Here is a 16,902-nt window from a genome sequence, read left to right as displayed (position 1 = left end):
CTCGTGGTTTGCTGTGGCCGCCCCGGTGATTCCTGAGTCTCCCCTGGTCTTTCTGTGCCTGGCGGTCCATTATTGTCTTGTTTTTCCGGTTCGTCGTCTTCTTGTGCGTCTTCCACTGCCCCCGGTTCTTCTACATGTAGCCGGCAGAAGAATGTGGCATTCCGGGTTATTTCACGCCCGTCTCCTATTGGGGTCACCATTAGCCCTTTCACTTCAGTGACTAGGAATGGTTTGGGGTCGTACCTTGGGTCATTCTTCCTTTGCTGTCTTTGTCTCACCAGGACATCTCACCGACAGGGAGTTGGGGTTCCTTCGCTCTCCTCCTTGGGTCTGCCCATTCCTTTGCTTTCCTTTTCCTTACTGCATCTCGTTCACCAATGTCCACATCTTGTTCCAACGTGGAGTCTTCTACTTGTAAGAGACGAGTTTGTGGTTTATATCTTATGATTTCTAGCTGTGTTAGTCCTTTTGCTTCATGAGGTGCGTTTCTGTAGCTCCTCAACATTTGGCATATTGCTTGAGATAGTGATGTTTGGTCGGCAGTGGCTTTTTGTCTGGTTCGCTTGATGGTGGACATGAATCGTTGCACCATTCCATTGGCCTGTGGCCATAGTGGCGTGATCCACTGGTGGTGGAATGCTCGATGTGCTGCAAGCTTCTGGAATTTTTGGCCTTGAAATGGTGGTCTGTTGTCTGTTTTTATGGTGTTCGGACTACCCCATTCACTGAATAGTTAATCGATCACTCCTGCTACATGGTGGAATGCCATTGATTGTACATGCTTTATCAGAGGGAATAGGGAGTACTCATCTCTTATCATGAGCAGATGGCCTTCCTCCAGTGGGACGTAGAAATCCATGGCTACTCGCAGCCAGGGAGCAGCGCTATTTGCAATGGGCATGGGGTGTTTGGTGCTGTTTTCTGGCAGGGTAGGCATTGTGTTAGGGTGTCTTCAACAATCACATCCATGAAGGGGGAAGACACTTGGTTGTGCAGTATTTTCTTTGTGTTCGTGATCCCTTGGTGCCCCTCATGGGCTATGGTGACGATTGCCCTCCTCAGGCATTTGGGGACCACTAGCTGGTTTTCCCTCAGCAGTATCCCATGCTCCGCCATGGCTAGTTCTTTTTGTATTTTGGCCATTCTTTATTTCTGTCCACCTACCAGTCTATAAATCCTTCCTTGCCAAGGTGTTTCCATCAGTTAGCGTTTATGAGGTGTGTCACCGGCCGTATGGTGGTGTCTGCTTTGCTCTTGGTGGCGAATGCATCTGTGGTGATGGCGGGAGGGAGAGCGTTATGTGCGAGATATATTTAGTCTTCTGCCTCTCGTGTCATGGAGTCTTCAGTCTTCCCCTCTGGGTGTCTGGATAGATAATCTGCTGGGTTGGCGTCTTCTCCAGGTTTGTGAATATGAGGTAGTCATACTCTTGGAGTCTAATGCCCCACCTTTCAATGCGTGGAAGCATTTTCATTTTTGGATTGCCAAACAAAAAAGACAATCAGGCTTCCATCCGGGACACAGGACTGAGTCTGCCCTACTCGATCTCAAAATACAACTCACCGACATCATGGACAAAGGTAAACCAGCACTTCTGCTCCTGCTGGACCTGTCTGCTGCCTTTGACTTGGTTAACCACGACATCTTAGGCATGCAACCGAAAAACAAAGCCCACTTCTCTTCACAAGCCATCTCCTTGGTTACCTCCTTCCTCGAGGGTCGATTCATGAAAGTCTTCTCAGACTCTGCTTGCGCCACCCCAAACACCATTCACGGTGCAGTCCCACAGGGCTCATGCACAGCCCCTACACTTTACAACATATTCACCCTCCCACTCTTCAATGACCTGGATCGTTGCGACATAGCCTACACTAACTATGCCGACGACACCCAAGTCCTACTCCCCCTCACAGGCATCTATGAACAAGACGCTGGGGCGCTAACTAACATCTACACAGCCATCCAAACCGGGATGGCAGCCAACGGCCTCTGCTTAAACCGAGACAAAACAGAGATTCTCATAGTTGGCACCAAGGAAATCCTGAACAAACTCCCACCGCAATACAAAACCTTTAATATTGACAACTCCACCATTACGGTCTCTTCCGTAGTAAAAACCCTAGGAGTATACCTTGACTCAACTCTGTCAATGTCACATCAGGTCAATGCCATAGGATCCTCCACCGCGCTCACTACCAAGATAATAAATGCAGTGAAACCCTTCCTCTCTACAAAAAACTGCTGTCAATAGCCAGAGCCACAGTAGGCACTAAACTTGTCTACTGCAATGCCATCTTCCTGGGTAACTCTGCAAAAAACTTTTTTAAAAAATGCAAATCACACAGAACAATGCCCTGAGAGCAGCTCTGAGTATTCCCAAACGGGAACACATCTCTCGGGCCAGAAAAGATGCCCATCTCATCTGACTAACCAGACCTATGTATCCCCCCTTCAAAAGAAGTAAAGCTGGTGGGTCCAGCTTTCAACACCTAGCACCAAAAAGCTGGAATGCACTACCCACTGCACTAAGAAACGAGAAATCCTACACCGCCTTCCGCAAACTGCTGAAAACGACTGTTCAACTAACCCCTCGCTCCACCTGCCTTCACATATTGACTGTATGCAACGTATTGAAAGTACTTACCTGCTGTAATTTTTCATGTATTTATGTACCAAGTGAGCATACTGTAACAGCGCCATGATGCCCCCAGGCCAATGTGCGCTATACAAATTCAAATAGATAAAATAAAAATAAAACCGGGATAATAGAGCCTGGTGATCAGTGATAACCGGGAATTTCCTGCGATGATTAAATGGTGGAATTTCTCACAAGCCCTTAAAGCTGCAAGGCTCTCACGTTTGGCTTGTAAATACACCAGTTCGATGGGCGATAGGGCCCTGCTGGCATATGCAACAATGAACATCCTTTTTTTTTTTACCTGGACCTGTCTGGGCTAGAATGCCACCAAGTCAGATGGGGCTCGCATCGACGGTCAGTTCAGTGTCCCTCTCCGGATTGAAGTAGGCAAGGCGACGGTCATTGGCAAGTTCTTCTTTGATGGTGCGGAATGCGTCTTGGCATTGTATGTCCCGCTCGAATGGAAACTCCTGTTTGAGAAGTCACAGTAGAGGGTCTGTAAGGGTGGCATAGTTTGGTAAGTAGTGAGCACAGTAACCCGCCATGCCCAGGAATGACCGCAGTGCGGCAACCCCTGCGAGGGAGGCTAGACCGACAATGGCACTGATTTTTTTTAGGTTGGCTGGGATGCCCTGGTCCAAAAAGATGTGGCCCAAGAATCACAGGCTGTTCTTGTTGGCACACTTTGGGCTGTTCAGGGTGACCCCAGCCTTGTGTAGGGGATCCCATACAGCCTTTAATGCATGATCATGCTCGTCTGGGTGTTGTCAAAGACAAGGATGGTGTCGCTGTAGTTGAGGGTGTGGGGCACTGGTGAAATCAGCTTGCGGATTGTCTCTTGAAATATTTCCGTGGCAGAGGATATCCCAAAGTTGAGCCGCTTGTAGCAGAAGAGACCTTCCTGCATTGAAAAAGTGGTGATGCTTCTGGAGGCAGGGTCAATTAACAGCTGGTGGTACCCTTGGTTGAGGTCTAATTTGGAGAAAAGGCCTGGTTCAATCTCATTAGCATGTCCTCGATGTTGGGGCCTGGGTGTCTCTCTTTGAATGACGGTGTTAGGTAGGCACATGTCTACACAGAGGCGCAGGCGCCCATTGTCCTTTTAGATGACAACCAGGGGGAACACCCATGGTGTGGGGCAATCCACTCCCTCAATTTTGTCGACGAGTAGTTGCAGCTCACTCGTGACCTGGGCTTGCAGGTAGAATCCTACCCTGCATGGGTGTTGAGGCACTGGGTTGATCTTTGGGTCAATGTGGAGGGATATGATGGTGTCTTCGAGCATGCCCACCCCTTCAAACAGTTTGGGGTACAGGGATTGGAGTTCCTCTATATTCATTACTTGGTGCGACATCGAGCAGAGGGCCTGTGCTCCTGGCGCAGGACCTTGGGCAACTTTACATTGGTCGTATAATATGTCGATTAGGGCCAGTGCTCGGGCTGTCCGGTAGCTGAGGAGGCACCTCCCCGTCGAGGGGTTACAGATGACGTGTATGGTTGTGGGTACTCTGCACCCTTTGTGTAACAGGTCACGTTGGAATTGTCCTCGACTGAAGTCGGTGAGCCGCACCCCATTGAAATATACAAGCCTGGGGTGGGCATAGTGAGTAGTTGTCACTTATGGCATGGTGAAGGCACTCCTTCATGACGTTGACAATCACCCCCATGTCCACAATTAACTGGTTGGTCAGGCCTCCGATTTGGATGGCAACTTTCGAGGCAACACTGTCAGAGGTGTCACTTATAAGTCTGATGTATTCTTTTCTGTACCTTTCCTGGCTGTAGTGCTGGTCGGGGGACTGTTCCCTTTCTCGATCTGTTGAGGGGTTTTTGCATGGGTCCTGGCTTAGTATGGCGTCGGGTATGCGTACGGTTCGGGCTCTTGGCTGTGTCCTTGGTCAAGATTATAGCACGCTGGAGGGTTGGGTGAGTAGTCTTATTCGTTGAAGTAGCGTCTCGACGGGTCAATGGCAAGGTCTTCCATAGCTCTCACGGCACCTGTTCCGACCTGAAAGGGTGGCGTACTCCTGTCTGTGTTCATGCCCTGGGTGCCACAGTCAGGGTACAGTTTGAGGTGTGGTCCTCTTGGTTGCTTAAGCCTCCTGGCCAGGCCGGCAAATGGGGTTGGCCTGTAGGCAGCAAGCGTTCGGTATGTTTGCCTGCACATCGCCTGAAAGGGATTTTCCTGGCGGTATCTCCTACACATCTGTCCTATGGCCAGACATTGGTCTCAGTGGGGAAATTCAAATCCACACCTATAAACATTGTTTTTCACCTTCAGGCGGTCGGTGTGGGCTTCAGGGATCCTGTCTGTGCAACATTCCTTGGCTGTGAATGTTCCCATGGGGTCCAGTGTGCACTGCGGCAATGGTGTTGTTCTTCTTGGGGTTCTCCATGGCTGCCGCTTCCATATCCACTCGCTCATATACCCGGGACAGGTGAATGATCTCTTGTATGGCGAGGGACTTCTTCAGTAGGGGTTCTAAAAAGTGACGAGGTGCACCCCTCAATTACCCAGAGTCTGATAGCCTCATCATCGGTGAAGTTGTCGAAGTCATGGTAGGTGATTTTCCTCTGGAGCCCAAGGACAAATTCCCCTATGGTTTCATGCGGTAGTTGTACGGATTGGTTGAAGGAGTGTCTCTCATAGTCCCCGTTGGGTAATATTACCAGCTTTCTGTTTATTGGCAGACACTAGGAGGGCATATGTGGTCTTCTCTTGTGTGAGGATTATGATTAGGATTCCCTTGATCTCTTTTACGGCCAGGTTGGCAAAAATGTCAAGCTTGTTGAGGGAATTCTGGTCACTGATCACTCTCATGAAGTCTTCCAATTCCTCCATCCATTCCTCTCATCTCTGCCCCTAGTTGTGATGTGGTTGCAGGGTGAATGGGCTGGGTCGTCGGTGGAATTCAGCTGTGGAAGTGAGCCCTGCTCCAATGCTGGCCTGGGCACCTGCCCTTGCGGCTGCAGCAGCTGCTGCTGCCTGAGCCTCATCGGCCATGTTGCCAGGTTATAAGGTGTGCTCACTCTGATGTTTGGGTATTGCTTCAGCGCTGTCCCTTTAATTATTCTGGTGGCCTTCTCCCCTCTTTGTATCCCTGTGGTAACTTGGCGCTTCCTGGGTGCCTGTCCCTCACACCCCTTTGCACAGTTCCACACTTGCAGTATGGCATGCGGTATTGCAGTGGAAACATTTTATTCATTTTTTCTTATTTTCCTCCTTCTGCCCTCGTCACAGTGGGGAATTTGCTCCCTGGTGGTATAGCATATGTTGTATCCACTCCGCGAGCGTTCCTTTCCCTGGTGGTCAAGTGGAGCAGCCCTGTATAGCACGTGTGCTTTCCTCCCTCTGCCTGTGCTGTATTTCACAGGTCCAGCTTACTGCGGTCTTCACAGTCGTGCCCTTCGCACCCGTTCACGTGCACTTCTGTCTTCCTCGCCAGCTCCTTCGGCTACCTGGTCCCTGCTCGCTAGTCGGTTTTTTTGTGGGGTCTTCCTCACCTGCTCGCATCAACCGTCGGGCTACCTTTCTGGCTCTGTTGTCCTCCGTGGCTCTCCTTACTCGCTGGGTTGGCAGCTTTCTTGTGCTTTTGCGCACCGGGTGGCGCTAGGCTTCCGCAGTGCTTGGTACATCGTGCAACAACATGGGAAGTAGCGCTTCATCGCCAGTTGTTGTGCCCTTAGTGGGCCTTCAATGAGGGACTGGGAGCCAAGTCTTGGTTGGAACATCTTTATTTCCCTCAATTACATTAACTAACTACTTCATCTCTTATCCCCTCCACTTCCTCCCTCCTCCCGCTGCCCTCCGGGGTCTCCAGTCCTTCCTCCTTAAAGAAGCCTATTTCAGTTTCCATTTCTCGCCGTAACAGACAACAGCTGCAGGGGACCACGAAGACGTACCACATTACTAGGGAGGAAAGTGAACCATTAAAGCTTTTAGGGAACATATCAGCGAATCAGAGGCCCCATTATTTCAATCACAATTGGTACCTGTGTAAAAGGCGTCAGGAACTGCCTAACTTGGTAGGTGATGGGGCAGCATTCATGAGGGGGTGGTGCTATAGTGAACACAGCTATAGAGAGAACAAGATGAGGTATTGAGTGGGCCAAGTCTGAAAGGCCACACTGGGAGAGTAACAGAAATAACCAGGGGAACAGAATCTGGCTGCAACGCCATAAAGGAGAGTGAGAAAGGGAGTTGGGTGAGACTGTGGAGTCCAAGCTTAGGAGGAGCAAGGTTTAAAGAACAGGCTAAATGGAGAGGCTTGCCCAAAATACGAGCCAGAGACTGGCAGGGTCACGCCCAGAATCCCTGAAGCAGAGAGTAAAGTCAATTGGGAGATATTGACTAGACCTTAGTGGAGGTTTTAAGGCCACCAATCCAAATAAGTAAAGGAGAGAGAACCTGGTGGGATTTGCCAGGCCATCACCCTAAATAAAGACTGTTTGCACACTGGAGGGGAGGGGAAGTAAATCCTACCTGGAAGTACCCATTAGGGGTAGAATACCAACCAGTCAAATCCACAGAGAACCCCATAGATAGGGCACAAAGGGTTGCTTATAGGTCTTGCCATGTATCAGTTGTGAAGCTGTTGCCTCATGCTACGGTCCAGGAAAAAGACCACCACATCCATGACGCATACCACAGCCATGATTAAAAACCCTGTGGCTGTGAGTGACTTGCAGAAAGCACTCACTGTTCTCAAATAACCTGGATTAGTTGAAAATAGACTAGGAACCGGACTGGGGAAATCTGGAATGGGGCCCTTCACAAACTCTATGCCAATTCTCCTTCCTCCCACTGTTTTGGTTAGGTGTCTCCGATTTGAGTTGCATACCCGGGAGGATAGCTCAGGGGCAACCTGCTCACCTTGGAAGCAAGACGACACGTAGCACCAAAGGTTCAATCCCTGGGTCCGCACTTAGAAACCTCTGGGTATTAAGCGTGTTATAAATAACCTATCATATCATAACCTTCCTCCAACCTCATCCTATTATAAGAGATAATAGTTTGGAGCCGATCTTGTGTTGATATTTTCATTGGTCGCCTCACGCCACCCATGACTGAGACTGTACAACACTCGCTGATAAGGAACTGCACAAAACATCTTCTTGCTTGAGTTATCTGCAGAGCACTGTAGGTTGGGGATTAGGAAAACCACTGTACTGTACAGGGCAGGAGTTGTAATAATCATTTAATAATAATAATTTAATAACTGTGTAAATACACATTTGGAAGGAGGGAATTTGCTTTGCAAGGCATGGTGAACATGGCATGTTCTGTTTATAGTGTGAGCTCCCAAACATACAGCAAAGACACATTCATTTCACTTAGTTTGCTGCATTTGCACCCAAATACGCAGCGTATTGCTGTACCTTGGACAACGAGCTCTGTAGACAGGGAGGCCTTTCCGGAAGTGTTGGTCACTGCACACGTGTATGTTCCAGCATCAAGTAGACGCACATCCTGAATTTCCAAAATGTGTAAACCGGATTTTTCCACCATGTTGAAGCGGCCACCATGCTGTAATTGCACATCACCCTGCAACAAAAGCATCATTCAAAGTGTGTGCTGGGAGAAGCGCTGCTTCGAAGCTAATCAGACTATGGTAAGCATTATACTCCTCATGGGAAAGTGTGATTGACTCCTTACTCCCTCTGGACGAAATTACACAAACCTTTCCCTAAATAAATGCACAGCCCAAGTGTACAACTCTTTAGGAGATGTCCTCAAGTCCACCCACCGAGTAATAGACAAGTTCCCAAAAATACCAAATCCCTTTCAAACTCGCCCCTTACGAATGTTTACTCTCCTGTGGGGCCCAGAGTATCCCCACGCTTGGATTAGTGGTTGGCGTCTACACCATCCAGAAATCTTCCCTTGGCTTCATGAATTTCCAGCCAGCATTTCAGTGAAAAAGAACTAAAAAGTGGGGTCATGGGGTACATCACGTTAGTCGTTCATTGGGTTTACAGACCATTAGTGAACCACAATTCAAAAGGGAAGACAGGGGGACTCAATTGGTGCCTGTCCCAATGACAAAAAGTCTGACTGGCATTCATCTTGAGACCAGATGTACAGTACTACAAAAGGTTTTGGGGTTCTTGTGTGTATGTGCAGCCTTCTGGGATCGGTCTTAACCACGTGGAGTGCAACAGTCCCGTTACAATTTGCAAAGCACTTCTCGCTTACCCTGATATTTAGTGCCCATGGGTCGCAGGACTCCACTGTCGCACTCAGGGGTAGCAACTGAAAACCAATGACATTATCAGGGGATCAATTGGTGAAAAACGGGTCCTGCAGAGAGTGCAGCAAGGGGGCAACGCAAATAAGGACACTTTAATCAGAAAATGTGCTAAAAGCCCTGCGCTGAGAGTCCTATAGAAAGGGTACCAAAACATTATCAAAGGTCTGTTCGCTGGTCTGGACTTCCCTCTCGCGCACCCGATTCGTCTGTGCCTGTCTTGCTGCTTGGCAGCCTGGTGAGTTTGTTGTGTAGTTTCTCTGTCACTCTCTCTCCCCTTTCCATCTGTCTTCTCTCTCCGTCTATGGTGCTTTCCATCTCCCCTATCTATTTTAACTGCTATTCTATCACCTATCCTATCTCTCTGTCTAAATCTGGAAGGAAGAAGTTCAAGAAAGACCATCTGGTCTCTAATCCAGGCTTTCCCATCGCTGACACCTACATCAACGCTTCTTACAGGCAACTATCACGGATATCTCTTTATCGTTCACTCTCCGAACCATTGGATTCCCCATATAGTCTCAGTCCTCTCCCCTTTCTCTTCTTTGCCCAATAATGGTGGAACCCAATGGAAAGTACTCTTGGCACACTTCCCATCCTCTAGGGGCATAATTAGTATCCATCAGAATGGCATTATCATGGTCCAGGCTCTCAGCCCAACAACCTCCTTCTTGATCGGAGTCTCCCATCTTCCATGAACTCCCTCCCTTCTCCTGCCACTCCTCCTTCTGCACCCCTCTGACTCCTTCGCCACCAGCAAGGGTGTACCCCATTCCTGTACCCCTCCTCGGAAGACCTTCAAATGAGGCAACCAGCTTCATTTAGCTACCCTCAACTCTCCCTGTACTGTTAAAAACTCCTCTGACTTTTGTCACTTACTTGAAGACTTGACCTAGATGCCCTTAATCTCACCAAGACGTGGTTCACTGCCAGCTGTCTCACTGTTTTTGACACACCCCTCCTGGATGGTTACAAGATCCTCTCTAAGCCCAGGCCTAACCAGTTTTCCCTGAATGGGTCCATGCTTCTATCATACCCACTCAGACCTACTCTTCCTTCGAATGCCTTCTTTGCAGGTTTGGTGCCTCTCCAATCCTATCGCTGACTCTCTGCCTTCTCTCCTCACGTCCAGTGTTATGTGGACGACCCGCAGCTCTCCTTCAAGCTTCCTTCCACTGCCTCCTCCATTTCCTCTCGCAAACCTGACTGACTGCTATTCAGGTATGGCGCCCTGTTAACAATCTCTGCCTTAATGCCAGTAAAATTGAGATCTTCTCATTGGGACCCCTGCTCCCTCCTACTTTCTGGCTGCCATACAAGGATCCCCTGCCCTCACCCTCTTGCAAGGCAAAAATCCTTGGTGTCATCTTCAACTTCTCTCTCTCCTCACATCACATCACAGACCTTGCCAAGAAGGCCCACTTTCAGCTGCGCCTCCTCAGAGGCATTGCCCCTTTACTCACCTTCACCCAGAAACTCAATGTCTCTAGAGCGCTGATCCTCTCTGGGCTGGACTACTGCAACAGCTTCTTCCTCAATCTGCCCAATTCCTCCCATCACCCTCTTCAGCCAATCCAGAATAGGAGTGCAAGACTTATCCTTGACCTCAAGTCCAGGGACCGCATCTCTCCCACCCTAAAATCTCTCCACGGGCTCCCGGTTGTTGAGAGAATCAAGTTCACAACCCTCTGCATCATCCTCAAGGCCTTCTGGGGCCTGGGACCCCGCTACATCCAACTCTCTCTGTAAATACCTACCTGCTATAGCCCTTCAGTCTTCTAGCGCCAACTCCCTGCAGATCAGACGCTTTTACAAGTAGAGAGTGGGGGGTAGAACTCTCTCCTCCACTGGAACCTTCCACTGGAATGGCGCCTCTGCCCTTCTCAGGCTTGAGCTAGATCTTAAATTCTGGAAGCTTCTCGAGACCCTCCTTGTCTCGTCGTCCTTCCCTCTCCTCCTCCCCGGCTAATGCCCCCTCTACCGCATTATGACTGGATGCCTGGCTATGTCAGTCATACAGGGCACCAGGCCCTCCTCGCCCAGTCTACCCCACCCCCTTGGTCTCCCCTAACCGCCCCCTCCCCACCATTATAGCACATGTCCTGCGCACCCCTACTGAGCTGGTCCATCCCAGTACTCGCACTTAGCATGTGGACCTTCATTGCCTGCATTGCCCTGGGCACTCGCCTAGCACAGTCATCACAACCCCCCCCCCCCCCCGACCCCTGCTGCCCTTGCGCACTCTCCACTCTGACCTGCACTTCCTTTCCCACCTCAGCATTATCACATTCTGCTCTGACCAGCTCCCCCCTGCACTTCTTTTTACTTCACTTGTGTGATCCAAATGGCACAGGCCTAGTAGGACCGTGTTTGTTATTCTTCATCCCTGTCTCCCCCACCCCCGACGCCCCTCCTTTTGTGTTGTGGCGCCTTGAAACACCATTTGTTGTAAAGGCGCACTATAAATATTCATTAAAAATAAATAAATGCCCAGGGCAGTGATCCCCCAAATTATGGCCGCAAGCCATGTAAAATGCTAAAAGGTAGGGAAGCCTAAATTACTGAACACAACAGAATTCTGTAATGAGGGGTGCTTTCTGAGGCTTAACTTGTCCGCGCACCAGTTGCAAGTAACATGGTTACCCAGTTCTTAAAAGGAAAGGGCTATGCGTGTCTTCAGGCCAGGTCATGGAAAATAGGGCGTTAGGTAAGCTCCCCTTCCCATATGCCATTTCATCATCCAAGTTTAAGGCTACCAACGTGCCCAATAGGAAGTGCTTAAGCAAACGAGCCTCAAACGGAAGACCACGCACAAAACCTGTCGAGCTAAGGAACTGGGATTATCTTCAATGTTAAAGGCCGCTGCGTGGAGAAAGCACAAGCACGGGCCCTCTAGGGTCCCAGGTGCTGCGAGGCAGACTGAGCATCTCTATCACAATGTACACATAAGTCTGTCAAGCAAAGTGAGATATTAGTTGCCCCATACTTACAGATCATGTAATAGTATGAAACTAACCCTTGTTCATGTGTGGCAAGAAGAGCTTAATAGAACCCCAGCAGACTTGCATTTGATCTTTAAGACAAATCAAATGCATACCTTTATAAATTGGAGATCATTTGAAATTTCGAACACACATAAAAAGGTTCTTATAAAAAAAAGTTTTGAGAGTTAACAGTCTTTTCTACACATAACCTAAATATGGGCGCGTGGATATTGCAAGTTGTAGCGCCTCAGCCAAACCACCGAGCCTGCTTTAGGAGGATTCCGATAAGACTATGATGAAACGTGTACACAAATAAAATGTATTATCAATGAAAGACTATATTTAATGATCAGATTATTCTGCTGCAGAGTCCACCAAAAGATTCTGAGACTCTCGTTTCTGACTTCCTTGTGACTGAAAGAGAAGATTACCTGCTCAAAGGTACCCTGATGCAGAGAGGCGGGCACCCTGATCCAGAGAGGCGGGGTTCAGGGTATTGCGTGGTGCTGGCTTGGGAAAGGAAGCGGTGAGAGGTTTGCCTACCTACCTTAAACCAGTTAACTTGAGGTGGTGGTCGTCCGGTTATTTTACAGGAGAACCTCCCCATTTGACCTTCTTTCACAATCACTTTGCTGGGCTTTGTGACAAACTTTGGAGGACTCTCGCCCCAAATGCCCGACTTGTTGTCCGCCGATGACATCATAGATCGACTCCTAGAATGCAAACATATGAAGACGATTGAAGAAATGCTCCCAAACACTGGCACAACGAAGAAGCACCCAGGACCTCCCATCTTAGAGTGGATCATCAATGATGCACTGTGTCTAAAATCACACCATGCGTCAGGCGCCAACAGAAAATGGCAAAGTTGCCAAATGCAACGGGTAGGAAAACAATAGAAAAACTATCATGCAAATCTTTACATTTGAACAATGATTACAATGTCTTGAAAGACACCATGGGATCAGAGTCCCCATCTAGCGAGCAGCTTCCCACACATGGAGAAACAAGCAAATGGGTTACAAAGCTAATCATGTGTGCTTTTGCATGAGTCATGTATACACATGTTCCATAAATTCACTTTTACCAGCATTTGACATCCTCTGCCATGTGTGGCCAATCGTCGCGTACAAACCAGTGACTTGCATGAAACCATGCGTTTCATTGGCTTTCGTGCACCACGAGGGAGCATCTTTATGCACTGGCCTCCGCAAACACTAAGGACCACTCCATTAGGAATTAGCTGGAGTTTATTTGTTCACATTAGTAGATGTGGCAATGTGTTACCCTATGCAGGAATCTGTGAAACCCACCGCATTACAAGAATGCAGATGATGCTAAGGTAGCAACAGATGCACATTTCCTTAAACATTTCATGCAGGATTTCAAAAAATATCCAGGCATTATTTTTTGTCATTTCCACACTAGTTTGAAGCAGGAAATCTATAGTAGTAGAGAATACCACCACTGTCCCAATATAAAAACTGCCCACAAGTATTCCCATTGACCAGTCAATGCAATACATTGTAAAGGTGGTGAGAAAGTGGGAGCATCAGAGATGGTGGGGGGTTGGGGGGGAAGGGTACGGGGAGCCTGAAAATAACTCTAGTTCATCAGAAAAACAAATTTGAGCCCACCCCCCTACCAAGAAACATGAACAATTGGTCAAATCTGGCGGACCCAGTGTGAAGAAACATCTGTAAGCAGACCTAAGAAGCTTGAGAGGAGCAGTGGGAATTGGTCACCAAGGGGTCTCTTAGGAACTGCTTCATCAATCCTCCCCTAAACTGGGTGAAATGCTGAGAAGCTGAAGGAAGTAGCCCCCGCCAAAAGTGGGGTAACCACTGAAATTATCACATGGCTGATGAATAGCTCAGGTTAAAGGGCTCATCATGGAGTCATGAAACGTGTTGGTTATTTCCCAGTTTCACCGCGTTTCCAGTCGCCTACCCTTACACCAGCCTCTTCTGGGAGGTGCATGCATCACTGAGGCTTAGGCCGCCATTGCAGGATGCAGGGTAGGGAGGAGACTCAATCAGTCCTCTCAGGGTGCAGGGCATGCGTGAACCTCCAGCAGTCTCCAAGGCATCTTTAGCCTGCTCAGGTTGAAGAATAGTTGAGAGACCCCGGCAGTCTATATATACTGCAAAGCAAAAGTGGAACATGAACTGGCTTGCACTGTTGACATGAAGACAAACTGTGTGTTTGGTACCTACATGACCATGAAAACAATTACATTTGTAAGGAAGGCATGGTATCAAACAGTGAAGACATACACAAGTGATCACAGTTCAAGGGTGTTTATTGAACCTCAATGGCTTGAACGACTATCTAATCCTAAATCTAAGGATGGGAGCATGCTACGACATCAAATAATAATAATGCAGTCCTAGTGGAGTCTCTGTCAAAATAAAAGGTCCTAAACTAATAAACCTATTGTCAATCCTTACTTCTAAATACAAAATGTGTGGGACAACAATATATGCAAAAGAAAGGTGTTCAAGAAACAATATGTCAGGATAGTTGAGCAGTTGGCTTCCCTTCCCTGGTTTTTCAGCACGGGACAAGGCAGCACGTCGGAGCTTCACGCACACACTTTGGCTCCTTGGTCATGAGGAAACAGTTCAAAGCATAGGTATTAGCGCCTTCTGCCAAAATATCTCTCCCAATGGCAGTCTCTTAATGCAGAGGGCCTGGTGTAGCAAACAAACACCAAAGTTACTTTCTTATCAGGATTTTCACATTCGCAAGTTTGCAATTGGTCTCCCTTGTTCGGTCTCGGACCACAGATCCCCCTCATTTGGGATCAGATCCCTTTTGCACAATGTTTATGATTGGTCTGCCTGGTTCATGCTCGGTCCACGGATCCCCCTCGTTCAGGCTCAGACCCCTTTGTATCAAAAACCAAAGACGTTTGATTGTGTGATGAGTTTTGCTTAAACTGCCGCAGGACCACTTTGATTCACACCAATTCTTATTCTTTATCTTTTACTTTCGTTACTGTCACTTCTTGCCTTATAGAGACCTTCAATTGAGAACACTCGCGGTGCCGGACCACACTGTCATGAATATTGTATCTTCTTTGCTACAGTTCAAACATCCATCAACTGTTAGGCTGTCCTCGCGTATTTCATCACACGCTTTTAGCAAATTCTATCCTTGCTCTTTGTATACAATGTTGCCGCTTGCAACCTTGACTTCAGCATAGGCTGGTCTTGCATCGGTTTCCCCAACTCACCTGCTGTGTTGATCTTTCTTTGATCTTGGAGCCAAGGACGGTAACACGGCAACTGCTGCTTCACTCCCACTCGATCAGCCAAGCTGGAGGGCCCCGCATATCTCTGACACACAATACAGGATTCTTCTGTTTGGTTTCTTGGCCTTATACTCTGCAATCCAACGGTGTATAGAAAGTAACGGCTTTCCACCAGAAAGGTAAAGCGTATCTCCCTCCTAGTGCACCCTTTGTAATTTGCTGTCTTTCTTCCCCCGTTCATCTTCCGTCACGAAACTGCTGTTCCTCAGTGTATGCTCTCATGCTCCGCCTTTTATCTGTGGGGGAAACTTTAATGGCAGTCAGTTGTGAATGGTTACCACTCCTGACCAGAGTAGTGGGACATGTCAGGTACACGGCTCGGGTGTGTGTCTGTTTTTTCCCCAGAGCGTGCTGACCGTGTTTGTTTGTTTGTTTGTTTAATATTTATTATACGCGCTAGACCCGAGGGTATCAGGGCGCAGAAAGTAGGAAGACATACAGCCTGGTGCACAGGTTACATTAGTTACAAAGTAATAGCAAAACATCTAATCTAGCAGCTGTTAGTGTGTAGGTACATACAGTAGACAGTGGCAAGGGAAAATATAGACAGTCTATATACAGAAGGATGTACAGTTCTTTACAAGTGTGGTCAAGTTCTGCAGGTTCATTTATCATCATTCTCTTGGAGCAATATAATTAGATTTTGCCTGAATTTGGTAAAGGTTTGGTCCATTCTGAGTGTGATAGGTAGTGAGTTCCACAGTTGAGCTGCTTTGACTGGGAAACTGGCTCCCCCAATAGTGGATAGTTTGAAGCGAGGCACCTGAAGGCAGTTAGATTTAACTAGTATCATAGGTCTAGTAGATGTTTTTCTAGAAAATGTTTCTATTAGATATTGTGATAAAGTGTTCATACAGGGAAGGGTGGGGGTATAGTTTCCATATATCCTACTTGGTAGGATGGGGTAAAGGAGTTGCAGGGAAAAGAAGGATACCGCTTCTCGCCATCACTTTCTCACCCTGAAACCCCTCACCCAGGTGATCCTCCCGCACTGGTCCACCCCCAAGGTCTGGATCCAAAGGCGATGTCAAATAATTGAGAATATGCTTAAGCCCTCATATTCCTGGCATGATAAGTCTTATGCCTCGGCGGTTGCTTGGTCATTCTCCTAAAAAATAAAAAAAAAATAAAAAATATAAATAAACAGCTCAAAATCGAACGGTGCATTGTTGCAGAACAGTGGCGGATGCTGCTCCAGAGGAGGACGACCTTTGAAGGACAGTTGGATACCACCGTCCGACCCAACAATACCTTCACTCACCATACTCTATCTATAGCACTGCACCTGATCAGCCCCCATTAGCATATTCCTTAGCTAAGGTCCCATCACGGTGGAGGGTATAGGAGCTGTGTTGTCAGGCACAGGAAAGAGTGTGGTAGAAACGAGGACAGAAAGCCAGTGCGAGTCCTGTGAAGCATGAAGGGCGGCAGTGCTTGAGGAAAGAGGCAGCAGGTGGCTACGAACAGGCTTCAGAGGATGGCCGCCTGATGCTCTCACATGCTTCCAAGCTACTTAATGGCCCCACCGATGCCCCCAAATCCAAGCCCTTCATAATAAGACTAACAAGACCATCATGCAAGCCTTTGTGGACCTCAAAAGTGCTACCAGTGCCCTCAGAAGCCTGTAGGCGCCCTCCTGTACAAACCCGACAAAGTGTGTCGCAAAGCGCCCTTACACTGTATGCTACAAAATGCACAAAACGGAAGGCGGCCCCC

The 16,902-nt window shown here is 48.1% G+C and overlaps 1 protein-coding gene across 3 annotated transcripts in view; it reads right to left on the bottom strand.

Moving 5' to 3' along the window:
* Nucleotides 1–16,902, bottom strand: part of MYLK (myosin light chain kinase) — a 1,914,870-nt gene that overhangs the window by 943,628 nt on the left and 954,340 nt on the right. For all 3 annotated transcript variants that reach the window (XM_069616671.1, XM_069616673.1, XM_069616672.1), the window contains 2 exons: nt 12,418–12,583; nt 8,018–8,183 (listed from right to left, as the gene is read on the bottom strand). In XM_069616671.1, coding sequence (XP_069472772.1) covers nt 8,018–8,183; nt 12,418–12,583 — 332 coding nt within the window. The remainder of the gene's footprint in view (nt 1–8,017; nt 8,184–12,417; nt 12,584–16,902) is intronic.

The sequence above is a fragment of the Ambystoma mexicanum genome, chromosome 9 (assembly GCF_040938575.1).
Source record: "Ambystoma mexicanum isolate Mex_15411 chromosome 9, UKY_AmexF1_1, whole genome shotgun sequence".
Lineage (NCBI taxonomy): Eukaryota > Metazoa > Chordata > Amphibia > Caudata > Ambystomatidae > Ambystoma > Ambystoma mexicanum.
This window is presented reverse-complemented; position numbering and strand designations above follow the sequence as displayed.